This window comes from Cetorhinus maximus, unplaced genomic scaffold (assembly GCF_964194155.1).
Source record: "Cetorhinus maximus unplaced genomic scaffold, sCetMax3.hap1.1 HAP1_SCAFFOLD_4011, whole genome shotgun sequence".
In the NCBI taxonomy this organism is placed as follows: domain Eukaryota; kingdom Metazoa; phylum Chordata; class Chondrichthyes; order Lamniformes; family Cetorhinidae; genus Cetorhinus; species Cetorhinus maximus.
In genome coordinates this window covers 1-20,348 of record NW_027599916.1, presented here as the reverse complement: position 1 = coordinate 20,348, position 20,348 = coordinate 1, and the positions used below count along the sequence as shown (strand labels likewise).

The 20,348-nt window shown below is 56.1% G+C and overlaps 1 protein-coding gene across 1 annotated transcript; it reads left to right on the top strand.

Moving 5' to 3' along the window:
* Window positions 1-6: 6 nt before the first annotated feature.
* On the top strand, window positions 7-19,926 carry LOC144678315 (1-phosphatidylinositol 4,5-bisphosphate phosphodiesterase beta-1-like). The gene is made up of 14 exons (XM_078538137.1): window positions 7-66; window positions 1,804-1,888; window positions 2,834-2,958; window positions 3,840-3,994; window positions 5,732-5,890; window positions 6,701-6,800; window positions 8,312-8,416; window positions 9,256-9,347; window positions 10,639-10,768; window positions 13,941-13,985; window positions 17,796-18,015; window positions 18,488-18,653; window positions 18,770-18,846; window positions 19,836-19,926. Exons 2-14 carry the CDS (start codon window positions 1,824-1,826, stop codon window positions 19,918-19,920), a joined length of 1,524 nt encoding a protein of 507 aa, XP_078394263.1. The 5' UTR covers window positions 7-66; window positions 1,804-1,823; the 3' UTR covers window positions 19,921-19,926.
* Window positions 19,927-20,348: the final 422 nt, after the last annotated feature.

The following is a 20,348-nucleotide window of genomic DNA, read 5'->3' as shown; positions in this document are numbered from 1 at the left end:
GAGGAAATGTCGAATCTGGTGAACTACGTGGAACCCGTGAAATTCAAACCTTCGAGGTAGCTTTCAGTAAGTTCCCAGCTGGGTCTGTACTGATTCGCTGGCCGAGTGTGGCCCCCCCCAGTTTGGTACTGACTGCACCCCCACTCCCCCCAACCTCAGGGTTTGGAACTTGGACTGTGACACTGGTGGGGGGGCGGTGATATTCTTCACATTTGGACTCTGCCTGTGTGCTGGGGCTGGGCCGGAGGGATAGTGGGAAAGTCATCCACACTCCTCACTGCTTCCTGACAGCCACTCACAGCTGCTCAGCATGTAATAGGCTTGTGATGCCCCATGCAGTTGAATTGCTTGCCTCCAGTATGGGGACTGGCACTTGAGGCTGTGGCATGTGACTAAGCACCCTCCCTATCTCTGTAACCTCCTCCAGCCCCTACAGCCCTCCCTATCTCTGTAACCTCCTCCAGCCCCTACACCCCTCCCTATCTCTGTAACCTCCTCCAGCCCCTGCAGCCCTCCCTATCTCTGTAACCTCCTCCAGCCCCCTACAACCCTCCCTATCTCTGTAACCTCCTCCAGCCCCCTACAACCCTCCCTATCTCTGTAACCTCCTCCAGCCCTACAACCCTCCCCATCTCTGCAACCCCCTCCAACCCCTACAACCCTCGCTATCTCTGTAACCTCCTCCAGCCCCTAGAGCCCTCCCTATCTTTGTAACCTCCTCCAGCCCCTACAACGCTCCTTATCTCTGTAACCTCCTCCAGCCCCTACAACCCTCCCTATCTCTGTATACTCCTCCAGCCCCTACAACCCTCCCTGTCTCTGAAACCTCCTCCGGTTCCTACAACACTCCCTATCTCTGTAACCTCCTCCAGCCCCTACAACCCTCCCTATCTCTGTAACCTCCTCCAGCACTACAACCCTCCCTATCTCTGTAACTTCCTCCAGCCCCTACAACCCTCCCCATCTCTGTAACCCCCTCAACCCTTACAACCTTCCCTATCTCTGTAACCTCCTCCAGCCCCTACAACCCTCCCTATCTCTGTAACCTCCTCCAGCCCCTACAACCCTCCTATCTCAGTAACCTCCTCCAGCCTCTACAACCCTCCCTATCTCTGTAACCTCCTCCAGCCCCTACAACCCTCCCTATATCTGTAACCTCCTCCAGCCCCTACAACCCTCCCTATCTCTGTAACCTCCTCCAGCCCCTACAACCCTCCCTATCTCTGTAACCTCCTCCAGCCCCTACAACCTCCGAGATCTCTGGGCTCCTCCAATTCCGGCCTCTTGACCATCCCCCGATTCCCATCGCTCCACCATTGGCGGCCGTGGCTTCAGCTGCCTGGGGGGCCCTGAGCTCTGGAATTCCCCTCACTAAACCTCTCCGTCTCTCTCTCTGCCGCTCTTCCTCTCTCCTCCTGTCAGACGCTCCTTAAACCGACCTCTCTGACCGAGCTTTTGGTCCCCTGTCCCTAAATATCTCCGTATGTGGCTCGGGGTCAGATTCTGTCTGATTGACCTTCCTGTGAAGCGCCTGGGGGACGTTTCACTGGGTGAAAGGCGCTAGATAAATATCGCAGTATCACAAAATCTTTACAGTGCAGTAGGAGGCCATCGGCCCGTGGGCTGTTGTTGCATACTCGTCTACTCGAGAGTTGCCCTCTCAGTGCTGCCCCTGGGGATGGGCTGAGGAGGAGGGGGAGGGGGGCTTATTTCTGCTCTCATTCGGCCTCCCTTGCCCAAGCCTGTTTGACTAGGCCTCACTCTCTTGAGTTTTCTCCTTCCTTCCTCTTTCCTGTCTCGCAGAGAGGAACAAATACTTTGAGATGTCGTCCATGGTGGAGACCAAGGGGCTGGAGCAACTGACCAAGTCTCCGGTTGAGTTTGTGGAGTATCCTTGTCCGATTCTGTCGCTGACCCCACCAGACCCGCGGGGGGTTTGTTGTCTTTCGCCGGGTTGGGGTTTGGGGTTTGGTGTTGGTGGTTGGGGTTTGGGGTTGGGGTTTTGGGGTTGGGGTTTTGGGGTTGGGGTTTTGGTGTTTGGGGTTGGGTGTTTGGGGTTGGGTGTTTGGGGTTGGGTGTTTGGGGTTGGGTGTTTGGGGTTGGGTGTTTGGGGTTGGGGGTTGGGGGTTGGGGGTTGAAGTTGGGGGTTGGGGTTGGGGGTTGGGGGTTTGGGGATTTGGGTTGGGGGGTGGGGTTGGGGATTTGGGTTGGGGGTTGGGGTTTAGGGGTGTTGGGGTTGGGGTTGGGAGTTTGAGGTTGGGGGTTGGGGCTTTGGGTTGGGGGGTGGGGTTGGGGGTTGGGGGTTTGGGGTTGGGGTTTGGGTTGGGGTTGGGGGTTGGGATTGGGGTTGGGGTTTGGGGTATGGGAGGGCGAGCGTCCCCAGAGGGAGCGAGAAAGGCAGAGTTAGCCCAGCGCAGTGGGGTGGGGGTGGGAGGGAGGGAGATGGCAAGTGGGGGGCGGTGTGGGGGGGAGAGAGGAAGGAGCTGGGAGGTGGGAGCGTTTGGAAGTGGAGGCAGGTACTGGACAGTGAGAGAGAGACGGAGGGAAGTGGGGGGGGAAGAGGCCAAGGGGGGGCGTAGGGAAGAAGAGGAGAGGGGGCAGGGTCGAGCGAACGGAGGCCACCAGGCTGGTGGGCGAGGTGGGGTTGGGGGGCTTTGAGGTCGAGGGTCGTGGAGCCGTGTCTGCCGGTTATGGCCATCTCTGCTGGACGTGGGGGCTTGGGGTGATCGGGGTAGGGGGAGGATGACCAGAGAAGCCATCTCCGGACACCCACCCCTTCCCCTCGGGCCTACGCGTGGTCTTCAGTGTTTGTCCCTGACGAGCAGCCCCACAGATACAACAAGAAGCAGCTGAGTCGGATTTACCCCAAGGGCACGAGGGTCGACTCCTCGAACTACATGCCCCAAGTCTTCTGGAACACTGGCTGCCAGATGGTGGCCCTGAACTTTCAGACCCTCGGTGAGTGGCAGGACCCCCCCCATCCCAGCAACTCCTCTCACCCCCCCGCCCCCCCGTCTCTCCAGCTCCTCTCACCCCCCCCTCGGGACGTCCCAGAGTGTTTCACACACAAGGAAGGACTGTTTTTTTTGGAAGTGTGCTCCCTGTTGTAATGTAGGAAACTCAGCAGCCAATTTACGCACAGCAAGATCCCACAAACAGCAATGTGATAATGACCCAGATCATCTGTTTTTAGTGATGTTGATTGAGGGATAAATATCGGCCCCAGGACACCGGGGAGAACTCCCCCCTGCTCTTCTTCCAATAGTGGCCGTGGGATCTTTTACACCCACCCGAGAGGGCAGACGGGGCCTCGGTTTAATGTCTCATCCTGAAAGACGGCACCTCCGACAGTGCGGCACTCCCTCAGCACTGACCCTCCGACAGCGCAGCGCTCCCTCAGCGCTGACCCTCCGACAGTGCGGCGCTCCCTCAGCACTGACCCTCCGACAGCGCGGCGCTCCCTCAGCACTGACCCTCCGACAGTGCGGCGCTCCCTCAGCACTGACCCTCCGACAGCGCGGCGCTCCCTCAGCACTGACCCTCCGACAGTGCGGCGCTCCCTCAGCACTGACCCTCCAACAGCGCGGCGCTCCCTCAGTACTGACCCTCCGACAGTGCGGCACTCCCTCAGCACTGACCCTCCAACAGTGCGGCGCTCCCTCAGCACTGACCCTCCGACAGTGCGGCACTCCCTCAGCACTGACCCTCCGACAGTGCGGCACTCCCTCATTAGTGGAACTCCCTGTTGTCTGCTCTTAACATAGGATGTGAGCGGGTGTAGGGTCCGTTCTCCATTGGTGATGTTGCTAACTCTCCCTCCCTTCCCCCTTCCCTCTAAGATCTTGCCATGCAGCTGAACATGGGCATGTTTGAGTACAATGGCCGGAGTGGGTACATTTTGAAGCCTGAGTTTATGAGGAGAATGGACAAACATTTCGACCCCTTCACGGAGAATATAGTGGACGGTATTGTGGCTAACACTGTCTCGATCAAGGTGAGGAGTCCAAAGTGCTAAACCCCCGCCACAGGAACAGCAGGAGGCCATTCAGCCCCTTTCGAGCCTGTTACACAGGAACAGGAGGAGGCCATTCAGCCCCTTTCGAGCCTGTTACACAGGAACAGGAGGAGCCCATTCAGCCCCTCTCGAGCCTGTTACACAGGAACAGGAGGAGGCCATTCAGCCCCTTTCGAGCCTGTTACACAGGAACAGGAGGAGGCCATTCAGCCCCTTTCGAGCCTGTTACACAGGAACAGGTCGTTCAGCTCCTCGAGCCTGTTACACAGGAATAGGAGGAGGCCATTCAGCCCCTCGAGCCTGTTACACGGGAACAGGAGGAGGCCATTCAGCCCCTCGAGCCTGTTACACAGGAACAGGAGGAGGCCATTCAGCCCCTCGAGCCTGTTACACGGGAACAGGAGGAGGCCATTCAGCCCCTCTCGAGCCTGTTACACAGGAACAGGAGGAGGCCATTCAGCCCCTCGAGCCTGATACACAGGAACAGGAGGAGGCCATTCAGCCCCTCGAGCCTGTTACACGAGAACAGGAGGAGGCCATTCAGCCCCTCGAGCCTGTTACACAGGAACAGGAGGAGGCCATTCAGCCCCTCGAGCCTGTTACACAGGAACAGGAGGAGGCCATTCAGCCCCTTTCGAGCCTGTTACACAGGAAGAGGAGGAGGCCATTCAGCCCCTTTCGAGCCTGTTACACAGGAACAGGAGGAGCCCATTCAGCCCCTCTCGAGCCTGTTACACAGGAACAGGAGGAGGCCATTCAGCCCCTTTTGAGCCTGTTACACAGGAACAGGAGGAGGCCATTCAGCCCCTTTCGAGCCTGTTACACAGGAACAGGTCGTTCAGCTCCTTGAGCCTGTTACACAGGAATAGGAGGAGGCCATTCAGCCCCTCGAGCCTGTTACACAGGAAGAGGAGGAGGCCATTCAGCCCCTCGAGCCTGTTACACGGGAACAGGAGGAGGCCATTCAGCCCCTCTCGAGCCTGTTACACAGGAACAGGAGGAGGCCATTCAGCCCCTCGAGCCTGATACACAGGAACAGGAGGAGGCTATTCAGCCCCTCGAGCCTGTTACACAGGAAGAGGAGGAGGCCATTCAGCCCCTCGAGCCTGTTACACGGGAACAGGAGGAGGCCATTCAGCCCCTCGAGCCTGTTACACAGGAACAGGAGGAGGCCATTCAGCCCCTCGAGCCTGTTACACAGGAACAGGAGGAGTCCATTCAGCCCCTCTCGAGCCTGTTACATAGGAACTGGAGGAGGCCATTCAGCCCCCTCCTCGAGCCTGTTACACAGGAACAGGAGGAGGCCATTCAGCCCCTCTTGAGCCTGTTACACAGGAACAGGAGGAGGCCATTCAGCCCCTCTTGAGCTTGTTACACAGGAACAGGAGGAGGCCATTCAGCCCCTCTCAAGCCTATTACACAGGAACAGGAGGAGGCCATTCAGCCCCTCCTCGAGCCTGTTACACAGGAACAGGAGGAGGCCATTCAGCCCCTCCTCGAGCCTGTTACACAGGGACAGGAGGAGGCCATTCAGCCCCCCCTCAGGCTTGTTAGATGAAAACAGAAAGAGGTCATTCAGCTGCACGAGCCTGTTACAGGTGAACAGGAGGGGGCCGTTCAGCCCGTCTATGATATCTCTATCCACCGCACTTTCTTCTCTGGACTGGCTGGGGGCAGTATTATGTTTGTCTGATTATAATCCTCTTGCTGTGATAGATAATCTCAGGGCAGTTCCTATCGGATAAGAAGGTCGGGATGTACGTGGAGGTCGACATGTTTGGCCTCCCAGTCGACACGAAAAGGAAATTTCGTACAAAGACCCTGGTGAACTCGCTGAACCCCGTCTGGGACGATGAGCAGTTCATATTCAGAAAGGTAATTCCACGTCAGAGAGCGCGCCGCACTGTCGGAGGGTCAGTGCTGAGGGAGCGCCGCACTGTCGGAGGGTCAGTGCTGAGGGAGCGCCGCACTGTCGGAGGGTCAGTGCTGAGGGAGCGCCGCACTGTCACAGGGTCAGTACTGAGGGAGCGCCGCACTGTCACAGGGTCAGTACTGAGGGAGCGCCGCACTGTCACAGGGTCAGTACTGAGGGAGCGCCGCACTGTCACAGGGTCAGTACTGAGGGAGCGCCGCACTGTCACAGGGTCAGGACTGAGGGAGCGCCGCACTGTCGGAGGGTCAGTGCTGAGGGAGCGCCGCACTGTCGGAGGGTCAGTGCTGAGGGAGCGCCGCACTGTCGGAGGGTCAGTGCTGAGGGAGCGCCGCACTGTCGGAGGGTCAGTGCTGAGGGAGCGCCGCACTGTCGGAGGGTCAGCGCTGAGGGAGCGCCGCACTGTCGGAGGGTCAGCGCTGAGGGAGCGCCGCACTGTCGGAGGGTCAGCGCTGAGGGAGCGCCGCACTGTCGGAGGGTCAGCGCTGAGGGAGCGCCGCACTGTCGGACGGTCAGCGCTGAGGGAGCGCCGCACTGTCGGAGGGTCAGCGCTGAGGGAGCGCCGCACTGTCGGAGGGTCAGCGCTGAGGGAGCGCCGCACTGTCGGAGGGTCAGCGCTGAGGGAGCGCCGCACTGTCGGAGGGTCAGCGCTGAGGGAGCACCGCGCTGTCAGAGGGTCAGTGCTGTGGGAGCGCCGCACTGTCGGAGGGTGAGTGCTCTATCTGATTGAACATTAACTATCCTGTATTTCCCAGGTTGTTCTCCCAACTCTGGCCTTGTTACGAATTGCCGTGTTTGAGGAAGGAGCTAAGTTTGTTGGCCATCGGGTTCTCCCAGTATCTGCTATCCGACCTGGTATGTGCTGTTGGTGACTTGTTTCCATCTTAGTTTCTCCCTGTCAACCACATCAACAAATTCCATCAACTCTTTTCCATGTCAGCGACTTGTAGAAATACAACTTGCATTTATCTAGCACCTTCAACACAGTGAAATGTCCCTAGGAGTGAGGGAGGGAGAGAGAGAGAGGCGGAGAGGTTTAGGGAGGGAATTCCAGAGCTTAGGGCCCCCAGGCAGCTGAAGGCACGGCCGCCAATGGTGGAGCGATGGGAATCGGGGGATGGTCAAGAGGCCGGAATTGGAGAAGTGCAGAGATCTCGGAGGGTTGTAGGGGCTGGAGGAGGTTAGAGAGATAGGGAGGGTTGTAGGGGCTGGAGGAGGTTGCAGAGATAGGGAGGATTGTAGGGGCTGGCGGAGGTTACAGAGATAGGGAGGGTTGTAGGGGCTGGAGGAGGTTACAGAGATAGGGAGGGTTGTAGGGGCTGGAGGAGGTTACAGAGATAGGGAGGGTTGTAGGGGCTGGAGGAGGTTACAGAGATAAGGAGGGTTGTAGGAGCTGGAGGAGGTTACAGAGATAGGGAGGGTTGTATGGGCTGGAGGAGGTTACAGAGATAGGGAGGGTTGTAGGAGCTGGAGGAGGTTACAGAGATAGGGAGGGTTGTAGGAGCTGGAGGAGGTTACAGAGATAGGGAGGGTTGTAGGAGCTGGAGGAGGTTACAGAGATAGGGAGGGTTGTAGGAGCTGGAGGAGGTTACAGAGATAGGGAGGGTTGTAGGGGCTGGAGGAGGTTACAGAGATAGGGAGGGTAGTAGGGGCTGGAGGAGGTTACAGAGATAGGGAGGGTTGTAGGGGGCTGGAGGAGGTTACAGAGATAGGGAGGGTTGTAGGAGCTGGAGGAGGTTACAGAGATAGGGAGGGGTGTAGGGGCTGGAGGAGGTTACAGAGATAGGGAGGGTTGTAGGGGCTGGAGGAGGTTACAGAGATAGGGAGGGCTGTACGGGCTGGAGGAGGTTACAGAGATAGGGAGGGTTGTAGGGGCTGGAGGAGGTTACAGAGATAGGGAGCGTTGTAGGGGCTGGAGGAGGTTACAGAGATAGGGTTGTAGGTGCTGGAGGAGGTTACAGAGATAGGGAGGGTTGTAGGGGCTGGAGGAGGTTACAGAGATAGGGAGCGTTGTAGGGGCTGGAGGAGGTTACAGAGATAGGGAACGTTGTAGGGGCTGGAGGAGGTTACAGAGATAGGGTTGTAGGTGCTGGAGGAGGTTACAGAGATAGGGAGGGTTGTAGGGTTGTGCGACGCTCCCTCTGCACTGATACTGGAGTGGGATTGAAAGCCTGAGGAGGGAGTGGAACACACAGCCCTATCTATTACACTGGAGTTGGCCCTGAGGAATGAAATGATTGGTTCATGCGGTCAGTGACATGTTTGTCTCTATCTCCCACCTCACTCTCCCATTCTTTCTCTCTCTGTGTGTGTGTCACTGACCCGTCTGACCCCTCGCTCAGCCGCCTTCATTATGTCTCTCCCAGGTTATCACTACATCTGTCTGAGGAATGAGTTGAATCAGCCCCTTCTGCTGCCTGCTCTCTTTGTCCATACGGAAGTGAAGGACTATGTTCCAGATACCCATGCAGGTCTGTACTGAACTCCCTGTTGTTCACCGCGATGGAACTGCGAACAGGGATCCATCAAACAATAAATGTCCTCGGGATCGTTAACGGATACTGGAAGGATTTCAGCTTTTCCTTCAGTCTGTACCTGCCCTGGGAGTGTTTGATGGGGACAGTGTAGAGGGAATTAACTCTGTATCTAACCCCGTGCTGTACCTGTCCTGGGAGTGTTTGATGGGGACGGTGTAGAGGGAGCTTTACTCTGTATCTAACCCCGTGCTGTACCTGTCCTGGGAGTGTTTGATGGGGACAGTGTAGAGGGAGCTTTACTCTGTATCTAACCCCGTGCTGTACCTGTCCTGGGAGTGTTTGATGGGGACAGTGTAGAGGGAGCTTTACTCTGTATCTAACCCCGTGCTGTACTTGTCCTGGGAGTGTTTGATGGGGACAGTGTAGAGGGAGCTTTACTCTGTATCTAACCCCATGCTGTACCTGTCCTGGGAGTGTTTGATGGGGATGGTGTAGAGGGAGCTTTACTCTGTATCTAACCCCGTGCTGTACCTGTCCTGGGAGTGTTTGATGGGGACAGTGTAGAGGGAGCTTTACTCTGTATCTAACCCCGTGCTGTACCTGTCCTGGGAGTGTTTGATGGGGATGGTGTAGAGGGAGCTTTACTCTGTATCTAACCCCGTGCTGTACCTGTCCTGGGAGTGTTTGATGGGGACGGTGTAGAGGGAGCTTTACTCTGTATCTAACCCCGTGCTGTACCTGTCCTGGGAGTGTTTGATGGGGACAGTGTAGAGGGAGCTTTACTCTGTATCTAACCCCGTGCTGTTCAATAACTGATGTCTTTTCTCTCTCAGACTATATTGAAGCTCTGTATAATCCCATCAAACACGTGTGTCTTATGGAGCAGCGATCAAAGCAGCTGGTCTCTCTGACAGAGGATGATGAGGTTTGGTTAAATGGCAACTGTTTCACCCCAACCACCCCCTCCGCTCTCTCCGTCATCCCTGTACTCGCTGGCTCGCCCGCTCGCCTCCTCCCGCCCGCTCTCCTCCTCCCGCTCTCCCGCTCTCCACCTCCCGCTCTCCTGCTCTCCTGTTCCCGCTCTCCCGCTCTCCGCCTCCCGCTCTCCACCTCCCGCTCTCCACCTCCCGCTCTCCACCTCCCGCTCTCCTCCTCCCGCTCTCCTCCTCCCGCTCTCCTCCTCCCGCTCTCCAGCTCTCCACCTCCCGCTCTCCTGCTCTCCTCTTCCCACTCTCCCGCTCTCCCGCTCTCCGCCTCCCGCTCTCCACCTCCCGCTCTCCCGCTCTCCTCCTCCCGCTCTCCCGCTCTCCCGCTCTCTTCTTCCCGCTCTCCCGCTCTCCCGCTCTCCCGCTCTCCCGCTCTCCCGCTCTCCCGCTCTCCGCCTCCCGCTCTCCGCCTCCCGCTCTCCGCCTCCCGCTCTCCGCCTCCCGCTCTCCGCCTCCCGCTCTCCGCCTCCCGCTCTCCCGCTCTCCGCCTCCCGCTCTCCCGCTCTCCGCCTCCCGCTCTCCGCCTCCCGCTCTCCGCCTCCCGCTCTCCGCCTCCCGCTCTCCGCCTCCCGCTCTCCGCCTCCCGCTCTCCCGCTCTCCGCCTCCCGCTCTCCCGCTCTCCGCCTCCCGCTCTCCGCCTCCCGCTCTCCGCCTCCCGCTCTCCGCCTCCCGCTCTCCGCCTCCCGCTCTCCGCCTCCCGCTCTCCGCCTCCCGCTCTCCGCCTCCCGCTCTCCGCCTCCCGCTCTCCGCCTCCCGCTCTCCGCCTCCCGCTCTCCGCCTCCCGCTCTCCCCCTCCCGCTCTCCCCCTCCCGCTCTCCCCCTCCCGCTCTCCCCCTCCCGCTCTCCCCCTCCCGCTCTCCCCCTCCCGCTCTCCCCCTCCCGCTCTCCCCCTCCCGCTCTCCCCCTCCCGCTCTCCCCCTCCCGCTCTCCCCCTCCCGCTCTCCACCTCCCGCTCTCCACCTCCCGCTCTCCCGCTCTCCTCCTTGCGCTCTCCCGCTCTCCACCTCCCGCTCTCACGCTCTCCTCCTCCCGCTCTCCTCCTTGCGCTCTCTCGCTCTCCACCTCCCGCTCTCACGCTCTCCTCCTCCCGCTCTCCCGCTCTCCTCCTCCCGCTCTCCTCCTTGCGTTCTCCCGCTCTCCTCCCGCTCTCCTCCTCCCGCTCTCCTCCTCCCGCTCTCCTCCTCCCGCTCTCCTCCTCCCGCTCACACTATCTGTCTCCTCCTTCCCCAGGCTGTAAGTTTGGTGCGTCCGGAATCCCCCAAGCCTTTGGAAGACACCAGGAAGAAGTCGGACAACTGCTCCACCACCCCATTGGCACCCAGACCCTCCCTGACCCCCTCCATCGGTGAATCCAATGCAGGTAACCATCGGAGCCCAGTCTTCTCTCCCGGGCCCTGCTTAAGGGGGTTAAGATGATTAAAGGATTCAATAATTTTTCAGAAACTATTGACCCTGTTTCCTCTTGGTGGGGGTGGGGGGGCGGAGTCCAGAACAAGGGGGCAGAACCTTAAAATTTGACCCAGGCCGTTCAGGGTGATGTCAGGAAGCATTCATCACACAGAGGGCAGTGGGAATCCGGAACACTCTCTCCCACCAAAAAGCTGTTGAGTCTGGTGGGGGTCAATTGGAAATGGGGAAACTGAGACTGATGGATTTTTGTTGAGTGAGGGGATTAAGGGTTATGGAACCAAGGCGGGTGGTTGGAGTTTAGATGGACAATCGAATTGAATGAAGGATTGAATAGCCTCCTATCTTCCTGTGTTAGACTGGACAGTGGTCAGTGTCACGACTCCTGGCAGATCTCATACGAGCATGTGAATTAGGGGCAGGAGTGGCCACTCAGCCCCTCGAATCTGCTCCGCCATTCAATAAGATCGTGGCTGACCTGATTGTAACCTCAACCCCACATCCCCACCCACCCCCCGATAACCTTTCACCCCCTGGTTAATCAACAATCTATCTACCCCTGCCTTAAAAATATTCAAAGACTCTGCTTCAACCTTCTGAGGAAGTGAGTTCCAGAGACTCACGACTCTCAGAGAAAAAATTTCGCTTCATCTTTGTCTTAAATGAGTGACCCCTTATTTTTAAACAGTGACCCCTAGTTCTAGATTCTCCCACAAGAGGAAACATCCTCTCCACATCCACCCTGTCAAGACCCCTCAGGATCTTGTATGTTTCAATCAGGTCACCTCTTACTCTTCTAAACTCCAGCGGATACAAACCTAACCTGTCCAGCCTCTCCTCATAAGACAGCCCACCCATTCCGGGTATTAGTCTAGTAAACCTTCTCTGAACTGCTTCTAATGCATTTACATCCTTCCTTAAATAAGGAGACCAATACTGTACATAATACTCCAGATGTGGTCTCACCAGTGCCCTGTACAACTGAAGCATAACCTCCCTACTTTTGTATTCAATTCCCCCTCGCAATAGACGATAGCATTCTATTAGCTTTCCTTATTACTTGCTGTATCTGCATACTAGCCTTTTGCTATTCATGCACTAGGACACCCAGATCCCTCTGAATCTCAGAGCTCTGCAATCTCTCACCATTTAGATAATAAGCTTCTTATTTATTCTTCCTGCCAAAATGGACAATGTCACATTTTCCCACATTATACTCCATTTGCCAGATCTTTGCCCACTCACTTAACCTACCTTTGTCACTTTGTAGCCTCCTTATGTCCTCTTCACAATTTACTTTCCTCCCTATCTTTGTGTCATCAGCAAATTTGGCAGCCATCCCACCCAACCCTTCACCCAAATCATTTATATAAATTGTAAAAGTTGAGGCCCCAGCACTGATCCCTGTGGTACACCACTCGTCACATCCTACCAACCAGAAAGAGACCCATTTATGCCTACTCTCTGCTTCCTGTTAATTAGCTAATCTCCTATCCATGTTACCCCATGTATGTTACCCCCTACACCATGAGCTTTTATTTTTCGTAATAATCTTTCATGTGGCACTTTATCAAATGTCTTCTGGAAATCTAAATGCAGCACATCCACCCATTCCCCTTTATCCACAGCGCATGTGACTCCTTCAAAGAACTCCAATAATTTGGTTAAACATGATTTCCCTTTCACAAAACCATGCTGACTTTGCCTGATTGCCATGAATTTTTCTAAGTGCCCTGCTATAGCATCTTTAATAATAGCTTCTAACATTTTCCCTGTGACAGATGTTAGGCCAACTGGCCTGTAGTTTCCCGCCTTCTGTCTCCCTCCCTTTTTGAATAAAGGAGTTACATTTGCTATTTTCCAACCTAATGAAGTCTTCCCTGAATCCAGGGAACTTTAGAAAATTAAAACCAATGCATCAACTATCTCACTGGCCACTTCTTTTAAGACTCTAGGATGATGTCCATCAGGACCCAGGGATTTGTCCGCCCACAGCTCCAACAATTTGCTCAGTACCACTTCCCTGGTGATTGTAATTTTCCTGAGTTCCTCCCTCCTTCCATTTTCCCTTCTTCCCAAGATGCTCTTGTCGTCTTCCCTCAATACCTCTGGGCGTCGAGAGGGGGTGCGTGAGGAAGACAGGGACAGAGTTGTGTGGTTTTTTCTATGTTGAAAAGAGAAGGCCGAAGGGATAACCTGATCGAGCTCTTTAAAATGATGGAGGGGGTTTCGATAGGGTCGACGTAGAGAAGATGTTTCCCCTTGTGTGGGTTGGGGGGTGGTGGGGGGGGTGGGGGGGAAGACCAGAGCTAGGGGCCCATCGATATAAGACAGTCACTAATAAATCCGATGGGGAATTCAGGAGAAACTCCTTCACCCAGAGAGTGGGGAGAATGTGGGACTCGCTCCCTCAGGGAGTGGGGAGAATGTGGGACTCGCTCCCTCAGGGAGTGGGGAGAATGTGGGACTCGCTCCCACGGGGAGTGGGGAGAATGTGGGACTCGCTCCCACGGGGAGTGGGGAGAATGTGGGACTCGCTCCCACGGGGAGTGGGGAGAATGTGGGACTCGCTCCCACGGGGAGTGGGGAGAATGTGGGACTCGCTCCCACGGGGAGTGGGGAGAATGTGGGACTCGCTCCCACGGGGAGTGGGGAGAATGTGGGACTCGCTCCCACGGGGAGTGGGGAGAATGTGGGACTCGCTCCCACAGGGAGTGGGGAGAATGTGGGACTCGCTCCCACAGGGAGTGGGGAGAATGTGGGACTCGCTCCCACAGGGAGTGGGGAGAATGTGGGACTCGCTCCCACGGGGAGTGGTCGAGGTGAATAGTATCGATACATTTAAGGGGGAAGCTGGATAAACACATGAGGGAGAAAGGAATAGAAGGATATGGGGATGGGGGGAGATGGAGGGGGGGGTGGAGGAGGCTCATGTGGGGCAGAAACACCAGCAGATGGGCCGAATGGCCTGATTCTGTCTTGTGACACTCGATGGGATGTGGGCCTTGTGTTGGGGGCCTGGGAGGAGGCCTGTTTCTGGATTTCGGCCTCTTGGTCCGGGTGGTGGGGTGTCAGCACTGACCGACGCAGCCTTCGATGGTATTTTTTTTCTTTTCCGTTTACAGGAAACTCCCGGGCCCTGGACGATTTAATCCCTCGTATTTTATCAGGTGAGAGTGGGGCTGGAGCGCGGGTGTTGTCGCTACGGTTACGAGAGGGGGCTGGGTTCAAAGGGCGCAGGCCCCGAGCCCGGGCCTGAATCAGGCCCTGGGGGGCCTCCGGGCTCGGGGAGGGTCTGCGCTGGGCGACGCCGAGCCTCGTTCGGCCGATGTCGCGCTATCCACCATTTCCCTCGCGCGCTCTCCCTCTCTGACAGCCCGGGACTCCCAGCCGGGAGCAGGGACCCCGGCCGCAGAGGCCAAGTTCTGTGCGGGGGGGGCTGCTGTCTGTGAAAGAGGGAGAGGGGGGCAAGGGAATGGGGGCTAGGCGGGGGAGCGAAGACCTGATCGGCCGAATAGCCGGCCTCTGCCCCTGTAAAGATGCTGCAGTACCACGGCTGGAGACCTGAAATAAGAACAGAAATGGAATACGAGACAGTGCGGAGAGGGGAACAGAGTTAACGTCTCTGTCACTGACCAGTCCTGACCTGGCCAGGACTTGGGGGGTGGGGGGAAGAGATGGAATAGGGTTTAGAGCGGGAATGTCGGTCTGCGATCGGCGGGGGGACTATCGGACGAGGGAGCGAACGGGGAGCACAGATGGTGTCTGAGTGACACCCGTTCAAATTTCGGTGAAGCAGGAGGACAGGAGACGAGACAAGAAAACCGATGGGTCCCAGACTCCAATCTGACATCGACCAACCGGACGTTGGGCCCAGAAGGCACCCAAGGAGGGCCATTCAGCCCATCCTGTCTGCACCCGGCTCTCCAAACGAGCATTCTGACCCAGCGCCATTGCCCTGCCTTTTCACCCCCTGTGCCCCTGCATCTTGTTTCTGTTCAAACCATCACCCAGCGCCCCCCTCGAATGCCTCGATTGAACCTGCCTCCACCCCACCCACACTTCCAGGCCGCGTACCCCAGACCCGAGCCGCTCGCTGTGTGTGTGTGAGGGAGATTTTTCTCACCTCGCGTTGGCTCCTTTTACAAATCAGGTTAAAACCGTCCCCTCTGGTTCTCGATCTGTTTCTGAGCTGGAGCAGCTTCTCCCCGTCGACTCTGTCCAGGCCCCTCATGATTTTGAAAACTTCTATCGAGTCTCCTCTCAGCCGCCTCCTCTCCAGGGAAAACTGACCCAACTTCTCCGATCTGTCCTCCTCGCTGAAGTTTCTCATCCCTCCAACCATTCTCCTAACCCTCTCCTGCACTCTAGAAAGCTGTACCGTGCCGAGACCAGTGACGAGGAGCTGAGGGGAGCGGAGTGGTATCTGGAGGGAGGGAATTGTGTGTGTTGGGGGGTGGGGGGGTGTGTGTGTGTGTGTGTTGGGGGGTGGGGGGGGGTGTGTGTGTGTGTGTGTGGGGGGGTGGGGGGGGGTGTGTGTGTGTGTGTGTGTGGGGGGGTGGGGGGGTGTGTGTGTGTGTGTGTTGGGGGGTGGGGGGTGTGTGTAGTACATTTCTGACCCTGTGTCTCTCTGTGTTTGCCCCTCCCCTCTTGCTCCATCTCTCTTGCTCTTGTCTGCTCACTTTCTCTCTCTGTGTCTCGTTCTCTCTCGGTCTCTCGTTCTCTCTCTCTCGGTCTCTCGTTCTCTCTCTCTCGGTCTCTCGTTCTCTCTCTCTCGGTCTCTCGTTCTCTCTCTCTCGGTCTCTCGTTCTCTCTCTCTCTGTGTCTCGTTCTCTCTCTCTCTGTGTCTCGTTCTCTCTCTCTCTCTCTCTGTGTCTCGTTCTCTCTCTCTCTCTGTGTCTCGTTCTCTCTCTCTGTGTCTCGTTCTCTCTCTTTCTGTGTCTCGTTCTCTCTCTTTCTGTGTCTCGTTCTCTCTCTTTCTGTGTCTCGTTCTCTCTCTTTCTGTGTCTCGTTCTCTCTCTTTCTGTGTCTCGTTCTCTCTCTCTCTCTGTGTCTCGTTCTCTCTCTGTGTCTCGTTCTCTCTCTGTGTCTCGTTCTCTCTCTGTGTCTCGTTCTCTCTCTCTCTCTGTGTCTCGTTCTCTCTCTCTCTCTGTGTCTCGTTCTCTCTCTCTCTGTGTCTCGTTCTCTCTCTCTCTGTGTCTCGTTCTCTCTCTCTCTGTGTCTCGTTCTCTCTCTTTCTGTGTCTCGTTCTCTCTCTTTCTGTGTCTCGTTCTCTCTCTTTCTGTGTCTCGTTCTCTCTCTTTCTGTGTCTCGTTCTCTCTCTCTCTCTGTGTCTCGTTCTCTCTCTCTCTGTGTCTCGTTCTCTCTCTCTCTGTGTCTCGTTCTCTCTCTTTCTGTGTCTCGTTCTCTCTCTTTCTGTGTCTCGTTCTCTCTCTTTCTGTGTCTCGTTCTCTCTCTTTCTGTGTCTCGTTCTCTCTCTTTCTGTGTCTCGTTCTCTCTCTCTCTCTGTGTCTCGTTCTCTCTCTGTGTCTCGTTCTCTCTCTGTGTCTCGTTCTCTCTCTCTCTGTGTCTCGTTCTCTCTCTCTCTGTGTCTCGTTCTCTCTCTCTCTGTGTCTCGTTCTCTCTCTCTCTGTGTCTCGTTCTCTCTCTCTCTGTGTCTCGTTCTCTCTCTCTCTCTGTGTCTCGTTCTCTCTCTCTCTCTGTGTCTCGTTCTCTCTCTCTCTGTGTCTCGTTCTCTCTCTCTCTCTCTGTGTCTCGTTCTCTCTCTCTCTCTCTCTGTGTCTCGTTCTCTCTCTCTCTCTGTGTCTCGTTCTCTCTCTCTGTGTCTCGTTCTCTCTCTTTCTGTGTCTCGTTCTCTCTCTTTCTGTGTCTCGTTCTCTCTCTTTCTGTGTCTCGTTCTCTCTCTTTCTGTGTCTCGTTCTCTCTCTCTGTGTCTCGTTCTCTCTCTCTCTCTGTGTCTCGTTCTCTCTCTGTGTCTCGTTCTCTCTCTGTGTCTCGTTCTCTCTCTCTCTCTGTGTCTCGTTCTCTCTCTCTCTCTGTGTCTCGTTCTCTCTCTCTCTGTGTCTCGTTCTCTCTCTTTCTGTGTCTCGTTCTCTCTCTTTCTGTGTCTCGTTCTCTCTCTTTCTGTGTCTCGTTCTCTCTCTTTCTGTGTCTCGTTCTCTCTCTTTCTGTGTCTCGTTCTCTCTCTTTCTGTGTCTCGTTCTCTCTCTTTCTGTGTCTCGTTCTCTCTCTCTCTCTGTGTCTCGTTCTCTCTCTCTCTCTGTGTCTCGTTCTCTCTCTCTCTGTGTCTCGTTCTCTCTCTTTCTGTGTCTCGTTCTCTCTCTTTCTGTGTCTCGTTCTCTCTCTTTCTGTGTCTCGTTCTCTCTCTTTCTGTGTCTCGTTCTCTCTCTTTCTGTGTCTCGTTCTCTCTCTCTCTCTGTGTCTCGTTCTCTCTCTGTGTCTCGTTCTCTCTCTCTCTCTGTGTCTCGTTCTCTCTCTCTCTGTGTCTCGTTCTCTCTCTCTCTGTGTCTCGTTCTCTCTCTCTCTGTGTCTCGTTCTCTCTCTCTCTGTGTCTCGTTCTCTCTCTCTCTGTGTCTCGTTCTCTCTCTCTGTGTCTCGTTCTCTCTCTCTCTGTGTCTCGTTCTCTCTCTCTCTGTGTCTCGTTCTCTCTCTCTCTGTGTCTCGTTCTCTCTCTCTCTGTGTCTCGTTCTCTCTCTCTCTGTGTCTCGTTCTCTCTCTCTCTGTGTCTCGTTCTCTCTCTCTCTGTGTCTCGTTCTCTCTCTCTCTGTGTCTCGTTCTCTCTCTCTCTGTGTCTCGTTCTCTGTGTCTCGTTCTCTCTCTCTGGCCCTCTGCCTCCTTCCCTCTCTGTCTCGCTCTCTCTCTCTCTCTCTCTCTGTCTCTCTGTGTCGCTCTCTCTCTGTCTCTCGCTCTCTCTCTCTCTCTCTCTCTCTCTGCCTCTTTCTCTCTCTCTGGTTCTCTCTCTCGCTCTGTCTTTCGGACAGAGGTCACAGCGCAGCCAGTCGAGGAGCTGAAACAGCAAAAACCCTACGTGAAGCTGCAGAGGAAACAGCACAAGGAGCTGAGAGATTTGAAGAGGAAACATCTGAAGAAGATCTCGGCCCAGAGCAAGGAGCTGGAGAGTAAACTGGCCGAGTTCCAGAGTGACAATCACCGTCATAAATCGCGGCTCACCAGGGCCATCAGATCGGGCAGCAGGAGGACGTGAGTGACCCTGAATAACACAGCTCGGAGCGCGGGAACATTAAACCCGGGCCCCCGTCTGCCCCCTCGGGTGGGGGTAAAAGATCCCACGGCCACTATTGGGAGAAGAGCAGGGGGGAGTTCTCCCCGGTGTCCTGGGGCCAATATTTATCCCTCACCCAACATCACTAAAAACAGATGATCTGGGTCATTATCACATTGCTGTTTGTGGGATCTTGCTGTGCGTAAATGGGCTGCTGAGTTTCCTACATTACAACAGGGACCACACTTCAAAAAATAAAGACCTTCGTTGTGTGTGAAAGGCTCTGGGACGTCCCGAGGGGGTGACAGGAGCTGGGAGAGAGAGACGGGGGTTGCTTTAGTGAGTGAGGCTGTGGTTTGTTGTATGTTTGGGCTGGTTTGTGGATGTTCATCACCGTTCTCATCTCTCCCCTGCCCCCCACCCCACCCACACACACACACACACACACAGCTTGCCCCAGAGCACGGACCCCGCAGCCAGACAGCTGGTGCTACTGGAGAAGGAGGCGTCGGAGAAGCAGGCGGAACTGAGAGAGAGGCAAATGAGACAACTCCTGGAGCTGAGGGAGGCCCAGCACCACATCGAGAAGGCAAAGAAACAGGACCACCTCCTGCAGGTGAGCATCGCCGCTGGGGAGGGGAGCTGCGGGTGGTGGGGAGAGGGAGCAGGGACAGCCCCATCGTTCCCCAGTTCAGCCGCCTCTAACCCGGGGTAACCCTCCGTCTGTATCAGTTGCAGGTGAAGTTGAAGGAGGTAACACTGGAGGGTCAGGCTGTCCAGCTGAAGAAACTGCGAGAGCAGTGTGACAGGTAAGAGGCGGCGTTCACCCTCCGTCGCGCTGCCCGGGGTCAGTGCTGAGGGAGCGCCGCATTGTCGGAGGGTCAGTACTGAGGGAGCGCCGCACTGTCGGAGGGTCAGTGCTGAGGGAGTGCCGCACTGTCGGAGGGTCAGTACTGAGGGAGCGCCGCACTGTCGGAGGGTCAGTGCTGAGGGAGCGCCGCACTGTCGGAGGGTCAGTACTGAGGGAGCGCCGCACTGTCAGAGGGTCAGTGCTGAGAGAGCGCCGCACTGTCGGAGGGTCAGTGCTGAGGGAGTGCCGCACTGTCGGAGGGTCAGTACTGAGGGAGCGCCGCACTGTCGGAGGTGCCGTCTTTCAGGATGAGACATTAAACCGAGGCCCCGTCTGCCCTCTCGGGTGGGGGTAAAAGATCCCACGGCCACTCTATTGGAAGAAGAGCAGGGGGGAGTTCTCCCCGGTGTCCTGGGGCCAATATTTATCCCTCACCCAACATCACTAAAAACAGATGATCTGGGTCATTATCACATTGCGGTTTGTGGGATCTTGCTGTGCATAAATTGGCTCATTATCAGGAAACACTGGACCAGGAGGAGGCCATTCAGCCCCTTGAACATGTGGTTCCATTCAATGAGATCATGGCTGATTCCTGACCTAACTCCATATATCCTTTGCCCTAAATTCCTTAGGAACATTGGTTGACAAAAATCTCTGTCTCTGTGATTTAAAATTCACAATGGATCAGTCGCTGTGTGGGGGAAGAGAGTTTCCAAACTCCTCCCCACCCTCTGAGTGTCCGAGTGTTTCCTAATCTCACTCCTGAAGAGTCTGTCGCTAATCTATAGATTCTGCCCTCGAGTCCCAGGATGTCTATATCCTCGGGGAGCTGCTGGGTGGGGAGAGCTCGATCCACCCAGACCCCAGCAGTGTTTGCTTCCTGTTTCATATTTCCAGACCCACCCTCCCTGTTGGCAATTAATCGATTCCAATCAAATCTTCCAGAGAGAAGAAAGAGCTGAAGAAATGTCTGGACCGGAAACGACAAGATCAGATCAGCGAGGTTAAACTAAAGGACAAGAGAGCGTGAGTACAGAGCCCAGAACAGAAACACTCCCTCTACACCGTCCCCATCAAACACACCGTCCCCATCAAACACACCGTCCCCATCAAACACACCGTCCCCATCAAACACACCGTCCCCATCAAACACACCGTCCCCATCAAACACACCGTCCCCATCAAACACACCGTCCCCATCAAACACACCGTCCCCATCAAACACACCGTCCCCATCAAACACACCGTCCCCATCAAACACACCGTCCCCATCAAACACACCGTCCCCATCAAACACACCGTCCCCATCAAACACACCGTCCCCATCAAACACACCGTCCCCATCAAACACACCGTCCCCATCAAACACACCGTCCCCATCAAACACACCGTCCCCATCAAACACACCGTCCCCATCAAACACACCGTCCCCATCAAACACACCGTCCCCATCAAACA